Source organism: Cygnus olor, chromosome 18 (assembly GCF_009769625.2).
Source record: "Cygnus olor isolate bCygOlo1 chromosome 18, bCygOlo1.pri.v2, whole genome shotgun sequence".
NCBI lineage: Eukaryota > Metazoa > Chordata > Aves > Anseriformes > Anatidae > Cygnus > Cygnus olor.
This window is the reverse complement of record NC_049186.1, coordinates 12,621,655-12,643,200: the sequence shown is the minus strand read 5'-3', so window position 1 is coordinate 12,643,200 and position 21,546 is coordinate 12,621,655. Positions and strand designations below refer to the sequence as shown.

Here is a 21,546-nt window from a genome sequence, read left to right as displayed (position 1 = left end):
CTGCCGAGCTGGCGGTGGGAGGACAGACAGCCCCGAGACGGGCTGCACGAGGGCCGGCTGCTCCCTAAGGCACAGGGAGCCGGAGCTCGGGGCGGCGATGAAGCCAGCAGTGCCTGTCCTACAGCTCCTGAGCGAGCTGGGCAGGGCAGGCCGGGGATGGCGGCTGGGTTTACCTGGAATATCCGCCAGGCCTGTGGCGATGGGGCAGCTCTGAGGCAAAGCCGGGAACTCTGCGCGTTGGGGTCCAGATCGGCGGGGCCTCACCCAGGCGGGGCTAAGCTGGAGACCGGCTCCGCTCCAGCATGGCAGGGGAAGAAATGGGGGCCGGGGCTGAGCTTAAATAGAACCCGGGCCTCATGGGGGTTGGAGGGCAGCTCAGGGCCAATTAGGGCCAATTAGGGCCGCAGGCCCACCTAGTGCCCCGGCACTGCTGTCCCCAGGGGCAGACCACCGCCCGCTGAGCCCCGTGCCAGGCCAGCGACGGCCCCGCCACCGAGCGCAGCGGGCATCCCGCGGTGACACGAGCCCCGGGAGGTGTCCGGGAGCGGGCTGGCACTGTCCGTGCCCCCGGGAGCAGGAACGGGTCCGCTGCCTGCATGTCCCGGTCACCCCAGCGCTGAGCACCAGCACGGCGCGGTCCTGAGCCGAGCGGCCGGGCCGGTGCCGCTGCCCTGAGCGGTCCTCGGTGCCCCGGGGCTGGCGGCGGGGGGGATCTGACCGGGACCAGGCACGGGAGAGGCTCCCGGGGGCGCCGCGGGTGCCGCAGCCCCGTCCTTCGGCTGCAGGGCGCGGCGGGCTCGGGGCCGAGGGAGCCCGGGCCGGGCTGGGGGGGGCCGGGCCTGGCGGCGGGGCCGGGCCGGGGCCGGGCGGAGCTCCGCGGCCGCGCCCCCGGCAGGGCCAGGCCGGGCCGGGCCCCGCTGCCGGCAGTGCGGGTGGCGGCGGCGCGGCGGAGCGATGGCGGCGGCGGCGGAGCGGGACGGGCCCGGGCGGCGCGGGAAGAGGGCCGGGGAGGCGGCGGCCGAGGCGGCCGAGGAGGAGCGGGGCGGCCGGCGGCGGCGGAGGTGGGCGGCGGGCCGGGGCCGGGGCCGGGGCCGGGGCCGGGGCCCGGTGCCGCTCGGCTCGGCTCGGCTCGGCTCGGTGTGAGTCCCGGGGCGGCGGGCGCTGGCCACGGTGCTGGCCCGTCCCGGCGGTGCTGGTCTGGCCCGGGCCTCATCCTGCTCCCCGGGCAGCTTCCAGCCGGCGGTGGAGCACCGAGGGACCACGGTCCTGCACGAAACCGTCAGCACCCGCCCGCAGCCCCTGCCAGGTGAGGCGCCCTTGGGTGGCGGGGCCGAGCCGGTGCCGGTGCTGGTGCCGGTGCCGAGCAGCACCGCGACCGGGCAGCGCTCCCCGGCCCCGCCGACCCCGCCGCCCGCTTCTCGCCCGCCCCAGCGAGGCAGTTCGACACCAGCACGACGGAACCCATCAGCTTCTTCTTGTCCGGCCTGGAGGAGCTGCTGGCCTGGCAGCCCGACGGCAACGACGACTTCAACGTCGCCGCTGTGCCGCTGGCCCGGCGCCAGCCCCCGCTCCACAGCAGGAGGCCCCGGACGCTGGTGTGCCACGACATGCGGGGCGGCTACCTGGAGGACCGGTGCGTGCTGCCGGGGACGGGATGTGGCGGCCGGGCGCTCCGTGCCTGCTGGGCACGCTCCCAGCCCACGGCCAGGCATGGGTGTTGGGGCTCGGCTCTTGGCTCCAGAGCTGTGCGGTGTGTTGGGCTGGTCCTAGCTGGGGTCCGCATGGGTGACGGTGCCACTGCTCTGCCCAGCTCACGGGGAGTGAGTCAGGCTCCTGCCCAGCCCTGCAGCTGGCCGCCAGCATCATTCTCACATTGCCTAACCCTCTTCCTTCTCCTCTGCTGCAGGTTCATCCAGGGCTCAGCCACACGCAACCCCTACGTCTTCTACCACTGGCGGCACATCGACATCTTCGTCTACTTCAGCCACCACACCGTTACCATCCCGCCCGTGTGCTGGACCAATGCAGCTCACAGGAATGGTGTCCCCGTGCTGGGTGAGGGAAGGGCTGGCAGCTGCAAGATGATGTGGTGCTGAGGCCTTGCACTCCCGGGGCGTGTGGTGAGTTCACCGGGGCATGCAGCGACACTGCCCTTGCCGGCTCCCCAGGTACCTTCATCACGGAGTGGACGGGTGGGGAGAAGCTGTGCGAGGCATTCCTGGCTGGTGGGGCAGAAGCGTACCGCGCCGTGAGTGACCAGCTGGCCCGCATCGCCCAGCACTACCGCTTTGATGGGTGGCTGATCAACATTGAGAACACGCTGAGTGTGAGCAGCACCCGCACCCTGCCTGCCCCCGCTCCCTGCCTCCTGCAGGGGCTCAGCCCCCCGGGCTCTGGGGCGCACACACTGCTCCCGTGGCCGGTGGGTCCCTGCGCAGGGCTCCCGTAGCTGGCCCGTGTCCAGCTGCCCTCTGCTCTCTCCTGCCAGGCGGTGGCGGTGGAAAATTTGGCCCCCTTCCTGCGGCATTTGACTGCGCAGGTGCACAGCGCCGTGCCCGGCGGGCTGGTGATTTGGTATGACAGCGTCCTGGAGGATGGCGCGCTGAGATGGCAGAACGAGCTGAACGAGCAGAATAGGTGAGTGGCTGGGCACATGCCTGCCCCGCCGCTTCACCTGAGCAAAGACAGCGCCGGGGAGGGGACATGAACACACCCCACACCGCAGTCCTCAGGGGCTGGGGTGATCAGGCCACGGCCAGCACAGCCCCTCGGTGGGGTGTCCTGTGGGGAGCAGGCACGGCATCCTCCCTCCCACGCTGACCCTTGTCCCCAGGGTGTTCTTTGACGCCTGTGACGGGCTGTTCGTCAACTACAACTGGAAGGAGGAGCACCTGGAGCGTACGCGCAGGCTGGCCAGGCAGCGCCATGCCGACGTCTACATCGGCGTTGATGTCTTTGCCCGTGGGGATGTGGTCGGTGGTGGCTTTGACTCCGACAAGGTGCGTGTGCTGGGGCTGGCCCGGAGCAGGATCCCAGGTCTCCCCCTGGTGCCGGGCTCTGAGCTTGCGCTGATGGCTTGGCCGTACCAGGCTAAATCAGGATGGGGCGGTGAAGTCCGGGCACTGCCGGGTTGGCAGGCATGCACGGGGATGGAGCTGGGGGACCGCGGTGCTGCAGGCCCTGGAGGGGGAGATGCTGCAGCGTTTCCTGCGGTGTGATCCTACCCCGCGGCAGGGCCAGCGGGACCTGGGGGAGAGGGGACGGGGCAGGTGACAAGGTGACCACCCGGCCTGCCCTGAGCCTCGACTCCTGCCCGTTGTTGCTCACAGCTTGTCTCCACAGTCACTGAGCCTGATCCGCAAGCACAGCTTGTCCGCGGCCATCTTCGCCCCTGGCTGGGTCTATGAGCACCTCGGGGAGGAGAACTTCCTGCAGAACGAGAACAAGTGAGCACGGGCATGGTGGGGCAGGGGCTGGCCTTGGGTGGAGGGCTGGGCTGGGGGCACCCACGGGTGGGGGGCACCTGGCAGTGGGACAGAGCTGCCGATGGACTGTGGCTGCCAGCCAGGATGGGTGATGTGGGTGCTGTGGAGCACGGGGGCGTAAGGGGCTGGCTGGCCCCCAGGCCTCGGCTGAGGCAAAAGTCTCTGCTGTAACAACCGCCTTTTCCTCCAGGTTCTGGGGCTTGCTGGCAGACTACCTGCCCACACACAGCATCTGCACGCTGCCCCTTGCCACCTCCTTCAGCCTGGGCATGGGCACCAGCAGGTTCCTCACCGGGAAGGTGGGTGTGGGGTGTGGGGATGTGGCTCAGCTCCAGCTGGTGAGGGGTGGGCTGGGGAGGCAGGGTCCTGCTCCCAGCTCTCCGCCTGACCCAGTGCTCCCCGTCCTGCAGGAGGAAGAGGCCGGGCCCTGGTACAACCTGAGTGCTCAGGAGATCCAGCCCCTCTACACAGAGAGCGAGGGCCAGCTGATCACCAGCTGCTGCCTGCAGGACGCCTGGTGTGGGGGCAGCTCCCTGCGGGTGCAGGGGACCATCCCTCCTGGCGAGGAGCGCGTGGCCATCCGGTGAGTTGGGTGGCGAGGCCCCATTTCCACCTCCTGAGCGCTGGGCTGGCACCATGCCGGCATGGCACAGCTGCCGGAGGCCTGGGCAGAGCTGTGCCAGCCCCGTGGGCCTCACGGTGAGTGTGCCACGGGGTGCTCCAGCAGGCACTGCCCAGCAGACCTAACCCAATGCATCTTCTCTTTCTCTCCTCTTTCTCTCTCTCTCTCTCTCTCTCTTTCTCTGGGTGGACTTGGGGTCATCAGCCTGTTCTCTTTCCAGATGCAGGCGCCCCCCAAGCTCTTCCTGAACCTGCTCTATAAGATGGAGGGGCCGCACCGTGACGAATTCACAGTTGCCCTGGAGCTCACCACCTGGCACTCGGGTACCTGTCACGATGGCAACGTCACCCCCCTGCCCGGTGAGGACCCTGCCCGTCCCCCTGCGCTGCCTGCCCTTTAGGGCACAGCACCAGCTCAGCCCCTCGGTCCCCTTCCTGCAGAGCCCCATGGCCGGCACCAGCCCCGGCTCCTCCCGGCACCGCCACCCGGCCTCTCCAAGCTGCTCGCTGCCTGCAGCCGCGGCTCCCACGGCTGGACCAGCCGGTGAGTGCCCTGCTGGTGCCCTGCGCCTCTGGGTAAACGGGTGCAGCTCCAGCCCTGCGCCAGCTCTGCCCCTCTGCTCCCAGGTGCTACGAGCTGGAGCTGCAAGGCTGCTTGCTGCGCGACCTCTCCCTGCTGGTGTCCCGCCACCAGTCCAGCCCGCAGGAGACGCCCTTTACCTGCCTCCTGGGGGAGGTCCGGGTGAGTGTCCCACGCACATCCCTGCACCGGGAGGCTGCAAGGGCAGGCTGGCTGCCCGGCCGCTTTCGGACCTGCCCCTGATGGTTCTGTGCTCCCCTCTGCAGGTGCTGGATGCGGCCAGCGTGGCAGCCTCCCCGCCACAGGTGCAGAGCCTGACGGCGTCGCAGCTCTGGTGGCAGGAGGGCCCCGATGCGCAGCAGCTCTCCCTCAGCCTCACCCTCCGCTGGGCCTTCCCGCCGGGGCGGGCGAACCATTTCCGTGTGCTCAGCCTGGGCACGCGGTGCCGCCGGGGTCAGCCGCAGCAGCCCCAGCGCCTGGGGCTGGCACACGCCTGCCTGTTCCGCGTCGTGGGGCTGGCAGTGCCCCGGCCGGCGGCGGGGCAGTCCTGCCAGCTGGAGCTCCTGGTGGAGCCGGTGATGCCCAACGATCTGCCCGTGGACCCGGACCGCTGGGGGCGGCTGGTGCTGGTCTACTCCGAGCCGGCTGGCGGCAGCAGCTGAGCTGGGCATTAAAGGCGAGCGTGGCGCAGCCCTGCCTCTGTCTCCTTTGTGTCGGGTGGGGTGGAGGATGCGGGGGAGCTACCGCTCGGGGCCGAGAGGGTCGATCGAGGCTGAGTTTTGGGGCAGCTCTGCTCAGGGCACCCGGTCACCGTGTGCATCCAGGCTGGGGCATCTGCCCTGAGACCCCCCCGCCCCCCCCAGCTCCCAGTCCTCTCGCCTGGGGACCAGCCCTGGTGCTGGTGCAGAGCTGCCGGCACGGGCTCCACTGGCAGCCCCAAGGAGCCGCTCGGTGCAGGCAGCTGCTGCTCCCCCTCCCTGCACGGCCCTGCCTTGGCTCTGCCTTGCTCTTGCTGCCCTCTCTCCAGGGCTGGCAGGCAGCGGGTTCACCCGTGCTGGTTCCCCTGGATATCTTATGCAGGGAAGGAGAGAAAATTTATAGCAGCAATTATTTTATCACAGTCTGGTGAGCAAGCAATTAGCAGGCAGGGCCGTAGCTGAGCGTGCTGCACAGCGGGGTCGCGCAGCCCTGGCTCCCTTGGAGCACCGGCCCCAGTCCCACAAACAATACTGGCTCCCGTTCAGGAAAATTAATATGTCAGCGTTTAAGCTGCTGCTCCTTTGGTGGGTGAATTGCTCTGAAATAAATTATCTGATGGTTTGAAAAATGAAGGGCTCAGCACTGCAAGGGCTGTGCTCCTGCCACTCCGAGACCCTGCTCCCTTGCTCTAGGGAGGGGGGGGAGCCCCAGCAGGGACCCCCCTCCCCTGCCGCAGGCTGCAGGCCCGCTGTGCCCCGTGCGCGCGCCCCAGTCAAAACCGGAGTCGCCCTGGTTGAAGAAAGAAATCTTTATTAATAATTTCAATAATAATAATAATAATCCTTGTAGTAATAATAATAATAATAATAATAATACTGTTTATTAGAATGGTCACACCTTTGAAGCATACAGGATGGGCCGGCGCCAGCCTGCGTGCCGGCAGCCGGCGCAGGGGCTCTGCTGTAAGGAAGAAGCCAGTACAGCGATGGAGGGAGCTTTGTACAGGGGCGGGGGCGCGGGCCAGGGTGGAGGGGCTATGTACACTGGGAATAGAAAAGGGGGAGCTCGTTGCTGGAGCATCAGGGGTGTCTGCAGACTATAAAGTGAGGTTTGACGAGTGGCGGAGCCACGCGGGGTGCTGGGGCGGGGGGGCTGAGCGTGGTGAGGCCGCCCCGGCCGTGGTGTGGGATGGGGCTGCACCTGGGGGGGGCTCCGTGGCACCCTGTGCCGCCAGACCCCGGCTGCCGCAGACCCACCCCGGGGCCCGGGCCGGTCCCTGCAGGCGATGCAACGGCCGGGACCCCGTGCTGAGGGCCGGCAGGGTCCCTGCAGCAGGGCGGGCGGGGAGGGGGGTGGCCGCGAGCACCCCGCACGTCCCCGTCCCGGCACAGCGCAGGGGTCCCAGCGGGCGGCGTGGGTCAGGTTCGCTCCCCGCGGGGCGGGAGCCCCGGGTGCGTCAGGGATGGGTCGGGAGGGGAAGGAGGGGGAAAGGGAACGCAAGCGAGTTGCAAGCTCCTCTTAACAAAAATTCCCTTTAAAACGCAGAGGCTCGTCCCCCTGCAACGCCCAGCGCCTCAGCAAAGCTCCGCTCGGGAGCCGCGGCCTCGCACCCTCGACGCGCTGGCGGCCGGCGCTGGGGCACGGGCGCTCCGGAGCCCAGGAGCCAGGCGGCCCGCGGCCCCCAGCGCGGGCAGGGCGCCGTGCCGCTGCGCTCCGCCGGCACCCCGCGCCGGGCGGAAAGGAAGACGTGGTGCCCGGGCCTGCGCCGCGGGCTGCCAGAGGCCCCGCGGACGTCCCCGTGCCCAGCGGCGCCGGCTCCGCGAGGGGCAAGCGGGGCGGCGCTGGGCGCATCCGGCCGGTCCGTGCTCTCCGCGGGCTCCTCCGGGACTCGCTCGCTCGGTGCATGTGTGTGGACAGGATGGGACTTTCACTTCGTTGTTGCCTCTTTGCTTTGTTGTTGCTTTGCTTTTAGTTTTTTTTTGTTTTTGTTTTTTTTTAGTTGGGTGGGTGTGTATGTGTGTGTGTTGTTGGTTTTTTTGTGTGTTTTTTTTTGTGTTTTTTTTTTTTTTTTTTTTTTGCCCTTCCCGGTCCCAGAAGGAAACGGCTGCAGTTTCACTACAACAGAAACAGAAAGGCAGAGCTGTCGCTGGAGCAACCCGTGCAGGAGCCGCTGGCTGGGGCGGCTGCGAACACGTTCCCAGCCCCGCGCCCCACTCAGCGCCTGCCGCCTGCGGAGCACACGGCGTTGCAGGGCACCACGCTGGGCCCCAGGGCATCGCTCCTGCCCCTGGGGGCCATCCCCGGGGTCCCCCCCCCCCCGCCCCGGCTCAGCCCCGTCCCCCTGGAGCGTGCAGCAACTGCCTCCTGCCTCTCCTACGGGGTGCAGAGGGGCCAGCTCGGGGCTGCCCGTCCTGCCCTGGGGGGGGACGAGCCAGGGCGCAGCTGCCTGGGGACCCCCGCGAGCCCAGGCTCCGGGCACCCTCGGCGGGGCAGAGGCGCCGTCCCCCCTCCCTGCCGCCCCCCAGGCAGCACCGAGCCCGGGCCGGGCAGGATGGAAGCGGTGGGCAGCAGAGGCCGAGCGGCGGGACGGAGCAGCTTGAGGTAAACCTAGCGGAGAGCAGAGCCCGCCCGGGCAGGGGCCCTCAGGTCCTCCGGGAGGCTCAGCCTCGCTTAGTCTGCCTGGTTTGGTTTGGTTTCTAGTGAGCAGTCAGTGTTAGTGTTGTGAGGGGCTGGGTCTGTCTTGCTAGTAGGGAGTGAAGCGGCTGTACCCTCCTCGGTATAGACTAGCCTGCAACATCAAAGATGAAAAAAAAGCCAATCAGTATTCGAGAGAGAGGCAAAGCCCATTTCTTCCCTTTTTTTTTCTTTTTTTTTTTTTTTTTTTTTTTGTAAGTGACACCAAACTGCCTCTGTCTTGGGTACAGCCAAGGGTCCCCAGCGCTGCCCGGGCTCCAGGGAGCTGCTGTGGGGTCGCTCAGGGCCAGAGACTGCGCTGTCCCCAACCCTGCTGCCCTTGTCACAGCACCGGCTGCCCTGGGGCTGCCATGGCCAGACCTGCTCCTGCTGCGGGGCTGCAGAGGAGCTGGGCTGGTTCCCCCGTGGGACAGAGGGGCTGCGGACCCTCGCTAGGGGCTGTGGGGCCGGGGGTGCCGAGGGGTGCTTGGCAGCCAGGCCCCAGCCGGGGGGACACGGGGGAGGGTTTAAAAAAAAAAAAAAAAAAAAGGAAGAAAAAGACCATTTGGCTTTGAGATCCCGCCCACAAGTGGGATTTTTCATCTTTGATGCTGGTTGCAAAGCTAGCTACAGACCGCAGCGAGCACGCGGTGAGCACGCTCGGGTGCCCCCTGCACGCTGCTGCCGGGGACGCGGCCCCAAGCCCCCCGCGCCTGGGGGAGGGGGGGGGGGGGTCCTCGTCCCCCCACCAGGCCCTGGGGGCTGCACAGGGCTTCCTCCAGCGGGGGGCTAACGGTGGTGCGGGGATGGTGCCCCCTCTCCCCGGGGCCAGCCTGTGTGGGGATGGTGCCAGGTGGGGGCTGCGCTGCTCCTGCCATCGCCGAGAGCTCGTGCTCCCCCTCCCCGCGGCCCCCAGACCCCCCCGGGCTGGCTGCAGCTCGCGTGGGGCACGTCGGGAAGCAAAGAAAGGCAGCGGGGGCTGCTCTTACCATGGTGCCGATGCTGTACGTGGCGGCGGGGCCGATGGTGTGGTGGTACGGGTCTGCAGCTGCGTACACTCTGCCGTAACTAGGAGCAAACATGGGGGGGGGGGGCATTAGAGACCCGGGGAGGGGTCGTCCACCCTCAGCAGCTCCCCCAGAGGCCGCTGCACCCTCATACCCCCCCCACTGCCCCTGGATCTCCCCACTTCTCCCCACCGGGGCCCCACCAGAAACAGCCCAGGCCCGGGGGAGCACGGGGAGCTCTGGACACCCCGATATTGCCAGCTCCATCCTCACGCCACGGGGCACGGCAGCCAGGCTGTGCCGGACTGGATGGTGCAGGGGGCGAAATGGGCATCCCCCACCCCCACCCCCCCCAACCGGCCAGGGGTGATGCCCGTGGGCAGCGGTGCCTACCTGTCGCTGTATGCTGCTGCTGCTGCTGCGGGCTGGGCGTATCTGTAGGCGGCATAGCCCCCCTGCAGCCGCGGGGGAGACAGAGAGAGGTGGTCGTGAGGGTGGGGGCAGCACCCACCAGGCCCTGCCGGGGGAGCTCGGGGGGCCAGGGCAGCCGGGCACCCCCAGGCACTGGCTCCAGAGGCCCTGGAGCAGCGGCAGGACCCTGCGGGGAGCCGGTGCTGGTGCCACCAGGCACACACCAGCCTCATTACCATTCCCCAGGGGCTTTCACAAACATTAACCTTAAAAAATTAAATTTCTAGAGGAGAGAATGTCACCTCCCTGATCGCTTTAATGAGGTGTCACGTTAGATAAATCCTTCAGCCGCCCGCCTGAAATATCGCCAATGGCTTTTTAAATATGGAGGTTAAATGCTGGTGTAAGGCAGCGCACCGACGCTCGCCGAGGACATAAATCCCTCGGGGTGCTGCCCCTGCAAGGGGCCTGGCCGGGGGCACAGGACCCGGTGCGGTGTCGCTCAGCACAGCACTGCCCCGGCCGCCCCCAGCCCCCTCACACGTCCCCGCTGTGCTGCGATGCCAAGCCCCACGCAAGCAGCGGCGCTGCCCAGGAGCTGGGAAGGGGCTGCAGGCAGGGCAGAGCCCCCCGGGGAGCAGCACAGGGCTGATCACCCCCAAACCCCTTGGACAGGGTCCCCGGAGGCGACACCAGCCCCAGCACGGCCGCACTTACGTAGATCTCAGCTCCGTAGAACCCGTCCTGGTAGACGACCCTGCAAACGGAGCGGAGGTGTCAGCGCCGTGGGGCAGCTCAGGGCGCTCGCAGGCACCACGCTCACGGCCAAACGCCCGCCCGCAGTCACGCCGAGGGGATGAGGGGAGGTTGGGGCAGCGGGGGGCTCAGCACCACTGGGCACAGGGGCAGCAAAACCCTTGGGCGGTGCCTGGGGTGCGCGGCAGCCCCGAGGTGGGGGCGTGCAGTGGGACGAGCGGCGGAGCCGTGGGGAAACCCGGTCCCAGGCACTGCTGGCACCCCAGGGCCGCAGAACCCTGCAGCTGCACAGAGGCTGCCTGCGGCTCTCCTGCGTTTTGCTCGTAACCCGCGTGCTCCAGCCTGCACCTGGGTGTGAAGCTTTGATAAACGCCCCCAGCTCTGCCCTGTGCAGGCCGCCTGTCCGGGGCCGCTGGCCGAGATGGATTGAGGTGACACCGGGGACCTGGAGGAAGGTGCTCCCAAGGCAGCGCATGGTTGGGAAGCATCGGGATTGGGGGGGTGGAGGGGAACATGGGACGGACACGTCCCAGGCTGGGAGGGCAGCGACACGGGGCTGGGCAGAGCACAGCCCGAGGAGCTGAACCAGTCTGGGGGGGGCTTTCACAGCGATGGAGGACGGGCAGGTGCTCAGAGAGCTGTGCCTCCGTTCCCGAACGCCTCCCCTGTGCGCAGGAGCCCGGCAGTGCAGACACTGACGGCAGCAGAATTGAAGCGATTCAGCACCAAACGCAGAGCTGAGCACAAGGCGCCTTCTGTGGGGCGCCCATGAGGGCAGAGTCAGCAGCGGAGCCAGCCAAGAGGCAGCTGCTGCAGGGCGTGGGAGCGGCGGGCGATAAGGGGCTGAGGGGCCCCGGCCGTGCCAGACCGCAGCCCGAGGCGGGACCCCCACCCCAAGGTGGGGCCCCCCCCCAACCCCGAGGTGGGCAGCACCCTGGCCCTTGGGGTCCAGGTAGTACCAGCCCCCGCCAAGCCCCCCTGCAGCCCCGGGTACTCACGCGCCGTAGGTGGGGATGGGCGGCGGCGGGGGCGCAGCCCGGAACGTGTTGTAGACGGCGCGTCCTCGGCCCCGTAAGTGCGCCCCTCGGTAGGCCACAGCCGTCCCCGTGGCAGGGTACGGGAACCCCGTTACTGCAGGAGGGAGGGGACAAAGACGGGATTTCTGCAGCAGCTCCCGACAGCACGCGTCTGGGACCTCGCAGTCACCGCGGCGCGTCCCAAGCCAGAGCGTCCGTCTGTGCCCGCAGCGTTGCCCCAGGGATGGGGCTGTCGGGGAATGGCCCCCGGGGCGAGAGTGACAGGGGGAGGGAGCGGTGCATGCCGTGGGCAGGGGCAGAGGGGCTGGGGGCCACTCAGAGCCGCGGCAAGGTGGAACACGGCGCAGCCGCAGCGTGGAGCTGAGGCTCGAGGAGTTACCTGCGTAGAACTCGGGGCCGTAGACAGCTCCCACCACCGGGTTCAGCTTCCAGCCTGCAGGCAGGGAGGGTTGGTGAGCTGGGGGGGGGGGGGGGGGGAGCCCACCGCGCCGCACCCCCCCTGCCCCGGTCACCCCACTGGGCTCCCCCACCGCGGCTCCCATCCCCGGGGTGGCTGCAGGGGCACGGGGCACTCCGTGGGGCTGTGCCCCCGCGTTCAGACAGGAGCAGCCACTCTTATTTCTGGTCAAGCACCAAAGGGCTTTTGCTGCGGGAGCTCAGCAGCAGCTGTGCAGCAATGGGAAGGTGCCCTGGGATGCTCAGCCCCTTGGGCTGTGCCCGTGCCACCTCGGTCTCTCCTTGCACCGGCTCTTACCGTTGGTGTAGGGGTTTGCAGCCTTCTTGTTTGTCATGACCCGGGCCGTGGCGTTGTTCACCTGAGGAGAGAGAGGGGACGAGAGCTCAGTGCCTGCAGGCAGGGGGGCTGGCGAGGCCGCGGTCCAGGCCCGTTCGGCCGCACTCAGTGCGCGCTGCTGCTGCTTGAAACGCTGGAGGGAAGGACGAGGGGCGAGCGGGGAGAGGCAGGGTGAGGCTCTCCTACAGCTGCACCTTGCGTGGTGCCGCCCTGACACAGCGCTGCACCGAGCATCCCTTGGGCTGGTTATCGATGCCCCAAGCTGCGGGTGCTGGGCTCAGCCACCTCCAGTCCCCACTGCACGCCTGATCCTGGCTGCGGAAAGGATGCAGGAGCCCTGGTAGCTCCCGCCAGCACCTGCAAGCTCCTGCCTGGCCATGGATGGGGGCCACATCCTCAGAAGGCAGGGCCCGTCCGTGGGTAGCGCTGAGCCCTGCCGGGCTGCCCCTCCCTGTGCTCAGCACCGCCGGGGGTGTTTGTGTCCAGCTCCCTCCAGGCGCTGCCCTGCATCCCCCTGCTCCTCAGGGCTCAGCTCGGTGCCACGCAGCCAACGGGCAAAAGCCTGAGCCTGCCCGGCTGCCTGAACGGCCTCTGGGGCTGGGAAGCAGCGGGTGCGAGAGGAGAGCTGTGTGAAGCACCCTGCCCGCCCGTACAGGGGGAGCTGGCACGGGCACGTGGAGCGCTGAGGCCGTCTCCGCCTTGCCACGCACGGGGCAGCTGCCCCCAGGCAGCGGGGGTGGGAGTCCGCTGGGCTCCCCCGGCACCGGGCAGGGCACAGCCGGACCCCGGCTCGGCGCCCCCCAGCTCTCCCCGCTGCCCGGGAGGTTCGTCTGAGCCCGTCCCTGCTCGCTGTCCGTGAAGACCTCCCTGCAGCTCCAACGCATGCTCCCCGTGCTGCATTCACGGCCGCATGCACGCGCCGGGCAGGCACCCCCGGGACCATGCAGGACCCCCGCAAGCTGAGCCGGTGGCCCCGGGGCCGCTCAGCGTGCGCGGCCCTGCCCGGGCTCCCCACCGAGGGCGCGAGGGCACAGAGGCAGAGCCAGCACGGGGCAGGGGGGAGCCCCCGCAGCCCCCGGGCAGCTCTGCCCTGCCTGCACCCCCGGCCGGGAGAGGGGCTCGGGGCAGCGCGGGGGGGATGCACAACACACGGCAGGCAGGGCACTAGCACACTTATCTGAGCACCTCAATCTTCCGGCCCTCTACGATCGTGCCATTCAGCTTCTCTCGTGCCCGGTCGGCATCTGTGCTAGTTTCAAAAGTTACAAACCCAAAACCCTGTGAGCAGAGGAGAAAAGGAGAAAGAAAGAGACAGAGAGAGACAGAGAGAGAGAGAGAGAGGGTGTGGGGACAGAGAGAGAGAGGGGGTGAATCAGGAGAGCTGGCAGAGGAGATGAGGCTGCCGCTGTGCGGAGACGGAGAGCCCGGGCCAGGTCCCCGCAGCGCCCGGGGGTCCCGGCTGAGGGCCCGGCATCGCCCGCGAGCTGGGAGAAGAGTCTGGGAGAGGGGCACAGAAAGCAGGGAAGATACAACAGAGACATCCACACACAGAGGGACACGAGCCGCCTCGTGCAGGCGCGGGACAGAGCGAGCCCTCCCCTCCCTCCAGCGCTGGGGCGCAGACACCTCCGGCTGGCGCAGGGCACCAGGAGGCTGCTCCCCGAGACCGGGCACCCGCGCCTGGGGGCTGCTGGTGCCTGGCCTGCCCTGGTCCTGTGTCTGCCTTGGGGTGCTCCCAAGGGGCGAGGGACAGCAGCACAGGGAGCAGGAGGGGAGGGGAGAGCGGGCAGAGCAGCCCCCGGGGGCACCCCAGGAGGCACGGACACGTCCCGGGTGAGCCGTGCCCGCCCCTGCGGCTCGCTGCAATGGCACCGGCCTCGGGCAGCACCCACCTTGGAGCCCCGCTCGTTGAAAATGATCTCCACGTCAAGGATCTTCCCGAATTGCTGCAAGCAGAGAGAGCAGAGGGTGAGTGCCTGCAGAGCCCCCCGCCCCGGGCTGCAAGCACAGGGCTCTCTCTGCGCGGGGACTGGTCCTGGGGGCCCCTCGGTGCCCTGCAGGGCTGAGCCTGAGCACAACCCCGTCCCCCCCCCGCCATGGTAGCCCTCTTCCAGGATCTGGGGGGTGTTGCTTCACAGCTAATTAGCCTGCACCACTCTAAATCTTAATGAGGGCTGGGAAGGGGGTGAAAGGAGAGGGACAAGGGCTCTGTTCTCACTCCATGCATGAGCCTCGGCCTGACAGCCCAGCTATTAACCAGGGTGGAAAACCCTCTGCCCATCCCCTGCTGGCCAGCAGCGGGGCAGGCATCCTGCAGGCTGGCCCAGGACCCCGCTGGGGCTGGGCAGAGGGGACCCCCAGGGAAGGACGGTGCCAGGGACCCGCGGTGACCTGGGGACCGGGCGACCGAGAGCCTGAGCTGAGGGCAGCGGGACATGGGTGGCTGCACGGGGCCGGACTCACCCCAAACATTTGCCGCAGGTCGGGGTCCCGGAATCGGAAGGGGATGTTGGAGACGTGTAACCTCTTGGGCTGCTGCTTGTCTGTGTTGTCTGAGGAATGTAGCTGCTGGCTGTCTGTCTGTGCCGCCTCGTCTGTCTGCTGCGGGAGCACCACCACCTCGTCAGCCCCACGTCTCCTGGCGGGGACTGCCCCCTTCTCCCGTGCTTGGCCCCGCAGCCCCCAGGGGCACCCCCGACCCTGTGGTCCCCACTCCCTGGGCAGCACCGCGCCAGCCTCCCGGGTCTCTCCCAGCAACTGGAGCAGAGCAGGAGCCCCCGCTCTCAGGAGGGAGCACAGAGGGTCAAGGTGCTGCCTGTGCTGCCCTGCGAGCAGGGGGATGCTGGAGGGCAGCTCTGTGGGCAACTGTGGCTGGTGGAGCTACAGCATCACCCGCCCCATGAGCGGCATCCAGGGAGGAGAAGCTGGGTGAGGGAGGGCAGGAGATCCACGGAGATCCAGCCAGCATCGCGTGGCTTCACGTCGGCTGTGGGACTGGAGCCCGGGCCAGCCCAGTGGCTCCGTGCCCAGGGACCATCACCGCAGCGCACGTGCGTGCTCAGGGCAGGGGGCCGGGAGGGGCAGACCCCACACACGGGGCTGTGGTGGCCAGGCTGGGAAGTGCTCAGCTCAGCACTTTCCCCTCTGAGCTGCATTACAACCACATAATTGAAGCTATCTGATTGGAAAGCAGCCAAGCAGGTAGATTACAAGTGATTAGAAATGACGGGGGGGCTGCAAGGGAGGCAGGCAGCCAGCGCATGCTCCTGCTGCCCCGGCCACTGCGGGGACACGAGGCCCCGGCGCCCCGAGGGGCTGCAGCCCGGGGAGTGCTGCTTGCCCCCGCGCCCAGCCCGCAGCCTCCCCCCCGTGCCTCTCCCTTACCGGTACCGTCTGCGTCCCTGCTATGGACTGTGTGCTGGCGTCGGTGCCCGGCTGCTCGGCGTGGCTCTGTGCTGGTGTGTAGAGGGTCATGGCGTGCTCCGGTACTGTGCTTTGCCCCGAGTAGTCCTGCGTGGGGTGGGGGTGCGGCGGCGCGTACTCTGCGGGGATGCCGTTCTGGGGGGGGCGGGGGGTACTGGGCCGGGGGGTAGGGCTGAGCCATCGCGTCAGGTGGAGCCGTGGCGTCCTGGTTGCCCTGCCGAGACAGCAGCGCCGTCCCCCTTACCTGCTGGCTCCCGCCGCCATCCCCGAGGTGCCAGGGCTGCGCCCTGCCTGGGGAGCGCTCTGGGGCTCTGTGGCTGGACCCCAGGGCCCCCTGACCCCCCACCCTGCCCCTGCTTTTCGTCCCCACGCCAACCTCTGTGCCATCCCCGTGCTACAGCAGCTCCCGCGCCGCACTGCCCGCTGTGCCTGCCCCGTGGCCGAGCCCCTCTCCGCTCCCCACTCCGAGCCCTCCGTGCCCGCTCTGCTGCGCCTTGGGCAGTGGGAGGATGGGGGGGCTGGGGGGCAAGGCACGGAGGGGACCAAGGCCACGGCTCCAGTGGGGACTAGCAGGGGGAGCCTGCACATCGCCCTCTTGGTGATGGAAACCAGGGCGGCCCTCGGTTTGAAGGCCAACACGGGGCAAAGCACGGCTGCACCACCAGCATCGGCACAAGCCATCATCCTGCGCGTCCTGGAGCCTGGCCAGGAGGGCACTGAGGAAGGAGGGCAGTGGGGGGGGGGGCAGGGACATCAGATGGCCTCTTGGCAAACAGCAGGCAGGCATCAATTAACTGCTAAATATTTGATTAGGCCCTTTGCTGTAACACAGCTGGCCTGGCCACCCTGGTCAAACGAGGTGAGCTGCACCTGTGCTACGGGCCGAGGGCTGCCCACGGCTGCTGCGGGGCTGGGGGATGCCGTGGGGCTGCCAGCCCGCCCCCCTCCTGCACAGCCCCCCTCCGTCTGCACAGCCCCCCGGCCCTGCATGCACCCGCAGGCTCCCGCGCCCCCCACGCACGTGTGCTGCACGCAAGCGCCCACCGCCGAGCGCAGCGCTGGCAGCCCCGCGGATGCTTTACAACCTGCCGCGGCCGCCTCTCGCCCATGAAATACATCTGTGGCTCAGACTGTGGAGACAAGCTCCTTAATTGTGTGTGTGGCCGATTTATGGTGCGGAGGGATGCTGGGGAAGGGTGGGGAAGGGGGGGCCGTGCGGCCAGCCGTGATCCCCCACCTGCCGCGGCCGTCGCGCCTGCAGGGGAGGCAGCAGAGCCTGTGCCGGGGGCACGGTGGGGACCACATGCAAACCCAGCGTGAACAATCCCGCTACAGATCTGCAAGTCATTCACAGGCTCGCAAGCGTCTTCCCGTGCTGACTCAGCTGCCCGGGGCCGCGCCAGCCAGATGCGCCTGCCAGCGCCGGCCGGGGCTGGCGATGCTGCAGGGCGGCGCAGGCAGCGGGCGGCAGAGCCCTGGCCCCCGGCACTGCCCCCGGGGTAATGCTGCTCCCTGCACCGCGGTGCTCGCCCCGCTGCTCAGCCTTTCCCCCGCGCATCCTGTGCCTGAGCCCGCTTTGGGAAGCGAGCAGACACCCCAGTCGCGCTCCCAGCGCCCAACTCTCCCTGCCAGCGTCCCCAACGCGTGCACGGAGCTGGCAGCAGGAGCATCTTGCAGGGCTCCCGCATCCCCCTGCGCTGCCACTCATCTTCGCTGCCACCACAACCAGGATCAGCCACCAGCATGGCAGGGACCGAGCGGCCGCCTGCGGGGGCTCGGCTCAGCCCCTTCGCCAAGGCTTTAGCAGGGAGGTTTTTAGTTTGGGTTGGCAAACCCAGCCCCGAGGGCAGCGCCAGTCTCTGCCCCACTCCGTGCCGGTGCCTGGTGGCAGGGCTGCACCCAGCCCCAGGAGCTGGGCACCCCGGCCCCGACGGCCGCAGGCAGTGAGAGCAGAAGCCCTGGGGATGGCCCAAGCAGGAGGAGCTGTGGGGTGGCAATGGGGACACAGACAGGGGCCGGGGCAGGGGCCGGCCCCACCTGCACAGGTCTTGGGCCCCACTGGCTCCTCGCCAGTCTGCCCCGACAGCCACGTTCATATCCGTTATTAATTAGGGCTGTCGCAGTGCTTGTCAGCCCAAGTATTATTTCATTCAGGGGCCATTAGGTTCCCCTGTTTTGCTGCTTGCCATCTCCAGGGCTGCTGGTGCTGCAGAGGCGCAGATCTACGGCTCCCGCGCGCCTCCCTTCCAACGCACGCTGTCCACCAGCCCTGGATGGGACAGGAGCTGCTCCCTGCAGCGATCTCCAGGGGCAGGGGGCCCTGTGCAGGGTTTGGGGTGCTCGGCTCCGTGGTGGGCTCTGCAGGGAAGAGGGATCGTCAGGGGTTTGGCTGAGGGACACCCAGTGCTGCCTGCTGCTGCTCACCTCTCCGCACCCTGCGCTGCCCCTGTCCGCCCGCGCTGCCGGCTCTGGGCAGAGCCGTTGTCAGTGCCCAGCTGGGTTTGGGCTCGCAGAGCACAGCCACGGGGTGAGGACGTGGTGACCCCTGCGGCCGGGTGCCCCCGTTTCGGGCCGTGTGGCCCGTGAAGTGGTGCCAACCCGTGGGTGTCGGGGACGCGGGGCTCCGCCGGGCGTCCCTGCTTGCTCACCGCAATTCCCTGCTGGGAGCGCAGGGGATGCTCCCGCATGGCACTTTATAGGGCGGCTTTCCGCATTTTCATTAAAAGATATTCTGGTTATTAATGGCCCGTAGCCCTCATTTAGTAAATGAGACAGGAGATTAGCGCGTTGCCCGAGACCAAGTGTGGAGCAAAGCAGGCGGAGCTCAGCACGGCGCAGGGGGTGCGCGTGGTGCCCAGCCGCCTCCGCTCCCCGCACTGCCCAGGCAGGATGAGACCCCCCTGGGCCCAGCCCCTGCATGGTGTCCCCCTGCCCTGTCCCCCTGGGCACTGTCCTCCTGCCCTGACCGCAGCTCAGCCCCACGCAGCCGCTGCTGCAGCAGGCCGGCGCTGCCTGCACCCTGGCAGGCAGGGGGTGGATATCATCTTTAGCTGATTAAATGTCCCTCATTAACGAGTTTCTTTAATTAATGAAGTTTTTTTTGTTTGCTCCACTTGCTTTCTCCCCACCGCACTCTGCCTCCTCAGCACAATCCAGGCCATTTCCTTTCAAGTCATTTAGCGCGTGGGGCCGGTTCCTGCCGACACCGCACTTTGGTGATTGTGCCTGTCAGCTCGGGGCTGACGACGCCATTTTTAACATTTTCTCCTTTTTAAGAAAATAACGCACCAGAACCCCACGAACACACGGGAGGTGTCCGCACAGCCGGCTGAGCGCAGCGTCACGCTAACGAGAGGTGCCGGCACCCCGTGGCGCGGCAGGCAGCGCTGCCTGCCCCCTCGAGGGTCGGTGTCACGCCTGGCTCCTGAACTCACGTGGTGTTCCCGGGGAGGAAAGGCAGCTTGGACAGCGGCGGCTGTGCTGCTGCAGCATGTGGTTACCAACTGCTTGTGATAAGGCATCTCCCCGGGCCACCCGTCTCTGGCCTCGGGCGGGCAGTGTGGTGGCCCCGAGGTGGCCCCAGGAGGGGACGCACGTATCTCGACAGTCCACGCACGTGTTGTCACGGGCTCAGCACGCTTTGCACGCCACCTGTGGTGGCACGGGGACTCCTGCAGCACTCAAACCCCAACCCCGGACAGCTGGGCGAAGGGCCAGGGTCCTGACCCCACCACAGCACCAAGGCAGCCACGAAGCAGCAGCTCCTCCTCCCTGGCCCCGGGGAGCAGCAGGCTGTGCTCAGGCAGCGCTGAGGCACCTCCAGGCAGCCTGGCTGCCCCTCGCGAGCCGTCAGCGCGTCCCCGGCCGCAGGGAGCCCGCCCGAGGTGGGAGGCAGGGGCTGAGCGGTGCCCCCAGCCTGCCTGCACCAGCCGCTCCGCCGGCACCAGGGCAGCTGCTCGCTGCTGCAGCACGTCTGCCATGTGAGGCTGGCAGCAGGACACGCGGTGCCCACCGGCACAACGCCGGAGCTGGGGAACGACCCGGGGGAGAGCCGAGGCTGCTCATGGCCTCTGGGGACCGACCGCCTGCTCCCACGTGCAGGGAAGCAGCGAGGAGCCTTTGCACCCAGAGCAGGTGGTGCAAGCGGAGCCGGAGCAGGCAGCGGAGCCGAGCTCGGGCAATGCCCCGGCGGCAGCAGCACGAGGGTCCCGGCACGGCCCCGGGGCAGCCCCAGCTCCTGTGCGGGCACAGCGCTCCCGTGCAGCGGGGCTGCCGCGAGGCTCTGCCGGTGCGGCCGCCTGCGTGACAGCCACGCCGTCTCCTCTTCGATCCAGCCGCTCTCTCATGCTAATGACTGTCAACATGAAACAGAGGCCGTGAAGGGGAAGAAAATTACTCCCTGAAAAGGAATTGACTGATCCCCGTCATTTCTCAAGGAATCACTGACCTGTGAATATTTCATTACCCAAAATGCTGCGCCATCCATACAAAGCAGAGCTCCGGGGCCCTGGGGCAGCACAGCCGCGGATCCCGGGCTGGAGGGGGCGCAGGGCCCCACGCGTGGGGGGCTCACAGCGGGGACGTCCCGGCCATGGGCAGCCCCTGCCCGTCCCACGCTGGTGGCACAGCCCGCAGCGCCCCTCGGCCCGGGAAGGAGCAGTGAAAGGAGGCGCGGAGCTGGGGGCGGCAGCCGCTGCACTGAACGTCTTCATTAAGGACGTGGCAGGGGAGGGGTGAAGAGCCGGCTAATGGCATCTGCCAAGGATGCTCCGCTGGGGAGCTCTGCAAAGAGCAGGGAGGACGCAGATTTAACAGGCAGGGACCCCGCGGCAGCACAAGACACGGCCTGGGACACGTGGCTGGAGGAGCAGGAGGGGACGCAGGGCAGGGCAGAAGAGCCACCTCCTGGGTGCACCTTCGGCTACGGGGGAGCCGTGGGAGGGCTGGGACCCTGCTGGGGGCAGCTCCCCTTGCAGCAGGGGTGGCTCCCACTCGTGCTGGCTGCGGGGCCGTGAGCCCGGGAGGCCGGGTGCCACCGACAGCTAGGTGGCACCCAGCGGGAGGGAGGTGGCCGCGGAAGCGCCGTGCGCCGGCACAGCCGCTCGGGGCACAGCTGCTGGCACGTCCCCGTCACCTCTGGCACGGGGGTGACGGGGCGGGGTGGGGGACGGGGTCCAGCACGGGCTCCTGCCTCCATCAGCCGGAAACTTAGGAGCTGAGGCTGCATGAAATATTCATGAAGTAAATGGTGCAATTTCATCTGCATTCAGCCAACTTCATGTATATTTCAGAGTATTATGAAATGATAATGTTGTGTAACTGAGGCGAGACGGGGGTGCTTCGCGGGGGCTCCGGGCTGCCGCCACCTCCCGCCCCCCGCACCCCGGTGACATTTCCCGGGCTCACATGTACCTGCGCGGGGAGGGACCGGGCTGCGTCACTGCTGGAGATGGGCCAGGATCCGGCCTGCCCAGGGCCGCACGGAGCAGCAGTGCCGGGACGCTCCGAGTGCTGCCGGCGGTGCCAGGCTCACCCCGAGCAGCCCCAGCTCCGAGCCTGCAGCTCTGGGGATGCCGCTGGAGAGCTGCGTCGCGCTGCCCCCCCGCACGCAGCTCTTCCTGCAGGCATGCCAGAGCAGCGCAGACCCAGCGTTTGCATACACCGGCCAGGATTTCCAGGAGCGCTCGGTCTCCAGCAGCCACTAAAGGGCTTGGAAAAGCCAGGCACGCAAGGCAGGAGCGTGGCTGCAGAGTCCTGGGCACGGGGACAGGCTGGGAAAGGAGCCGTGTCCCCAGCGGTGTCTGCCCCAGCTGCCTGCTCCTGCTGAGCCCCTGCAAACAGCCGTGCCTCGGCTGGGCACTGCCTGCCGCTGCTCCAGGGCTGGCCCAGACACCCCCGAGGCTGGTCCCAGCGGCTGCTGGCAGTGATCACTGAGCAGCACAGGGAGCCCCGCAGCCTCCAAAGAAGCTCCTAGCACCAACACCTGAACTGCAGCATCCGTGCCTCCTGCACCCTGTCCCACCGTGGGGACATGCATGCACCTCCTGCTCCCCACAGGCAC

At 68.1% G+C, this 21,546-nt stretch overlaps 2 protein-coding genes across 2 annotated transcripts in view; one reads left to right on the top strand and one right to left on the bottom strand.

The window, feature by feature from the left end:
• Positions 1 to 954: 954 nt before the first annotated feature.
• Positions 955 to 5,373, top strand: ENGASE (endo-beta-N-acetylglucosaminidase). Its single transcript, XM_040530357.1, has 14 exons — positions 955 to 1,061; positions 1,230 to 1,306; positions 1,432 to 1,633; positions 1,907 to 2,055; positions 2,169 to 2,326; positions 2,489 to 2,637; positions 2,834 to 2,999; positions 3,343 to 3,446; positions 3,676 to 3,784; positions 3,896 to 4,068; positions 4,312 to 4,466; positions 4,548 to 4,650; positions 4,734 to 4,848; positions 4,953 to 5,373. The coding sequence occupies exons 1-14, from the start codon at positions 955 to 957 to the stop codon at positions 5,346 to 5,348; spliced, it is 2,163 nt and encodes a 720-aa protein (XP_040386291.1). The 3' UTR covers positions 5,349 to 5,373.
• Positions 5,374 to 7,513: 2,140 nt separating this feature from the next.
• RBFOX3 (RNA binding fox-1 homolog 3) overlaps positions 7,514 to 21,546 on the bottom strand; it is a 160,519-nt gene continuing 146,486 nt past the window's right edge. Inside the window, 12 exon segments of the mRNA XM_040530221.1 lie at positions 7,514 to 8,173; positions 9,048 to 9,126; positions 9,459 to 9,520; positions 10,194 to 10,233; positions 11,231 to 11,363; positions 11,649 to 11,702; positions 12,024 to 12,084; positions 13,248 to 13,340; positions 13,955 to 14,008; positions 14,526 to 14,663; positions 15,447 to 15,629; positions 15,631 to 15,699. Coding sequence (XP_040386155.1) covers positions 8,129 to 8,173; positions 9,048 to 9,126; positions 9,459 to 9,520; positions 10,194 to 10,233; positions 11,231 to 11,363; positions 11,649 to 11,702; positions 12,024 to 12,084; positions 13,248 to 13,340; positions 13,955 to 14,008; positions 14,526 to 14,663; positions 15,447 to 15,629; positions 15,631 to 15,699 — 1,011 coding nt within the window. The 3' untranslated portion in view covers positions 7,514 to 8,128.

What these genes read in the sequence shown, in the direction of transcription:
- ENGASE (XM_040530357.1), top strand. Translation starts at nt 955, where the DNA reads ATGGCGGCGGCGGCGGAGCGGGACGGGCCCGGGCGGCGCGGGAAGAGG. An exon ending in GGCGGCCGGCGGCGGCGGAG is followed by an intron (nt 1,062 to 1,229) that starts GTGGGCGGCGGG and finishes CTCCCCGGGCAG; the next exon opens with CTTCCAGCCGGCGGTGGAGC. An exon ending in CAACGTCACCCCCCTGCCCG is followed by an intron (nt 4,467 to 4,547) that starts GTGAGGACCCTG and finishes CCCTTCCTGCAG; the next exon opens with AGCCCCATGGCCGGCACCAG.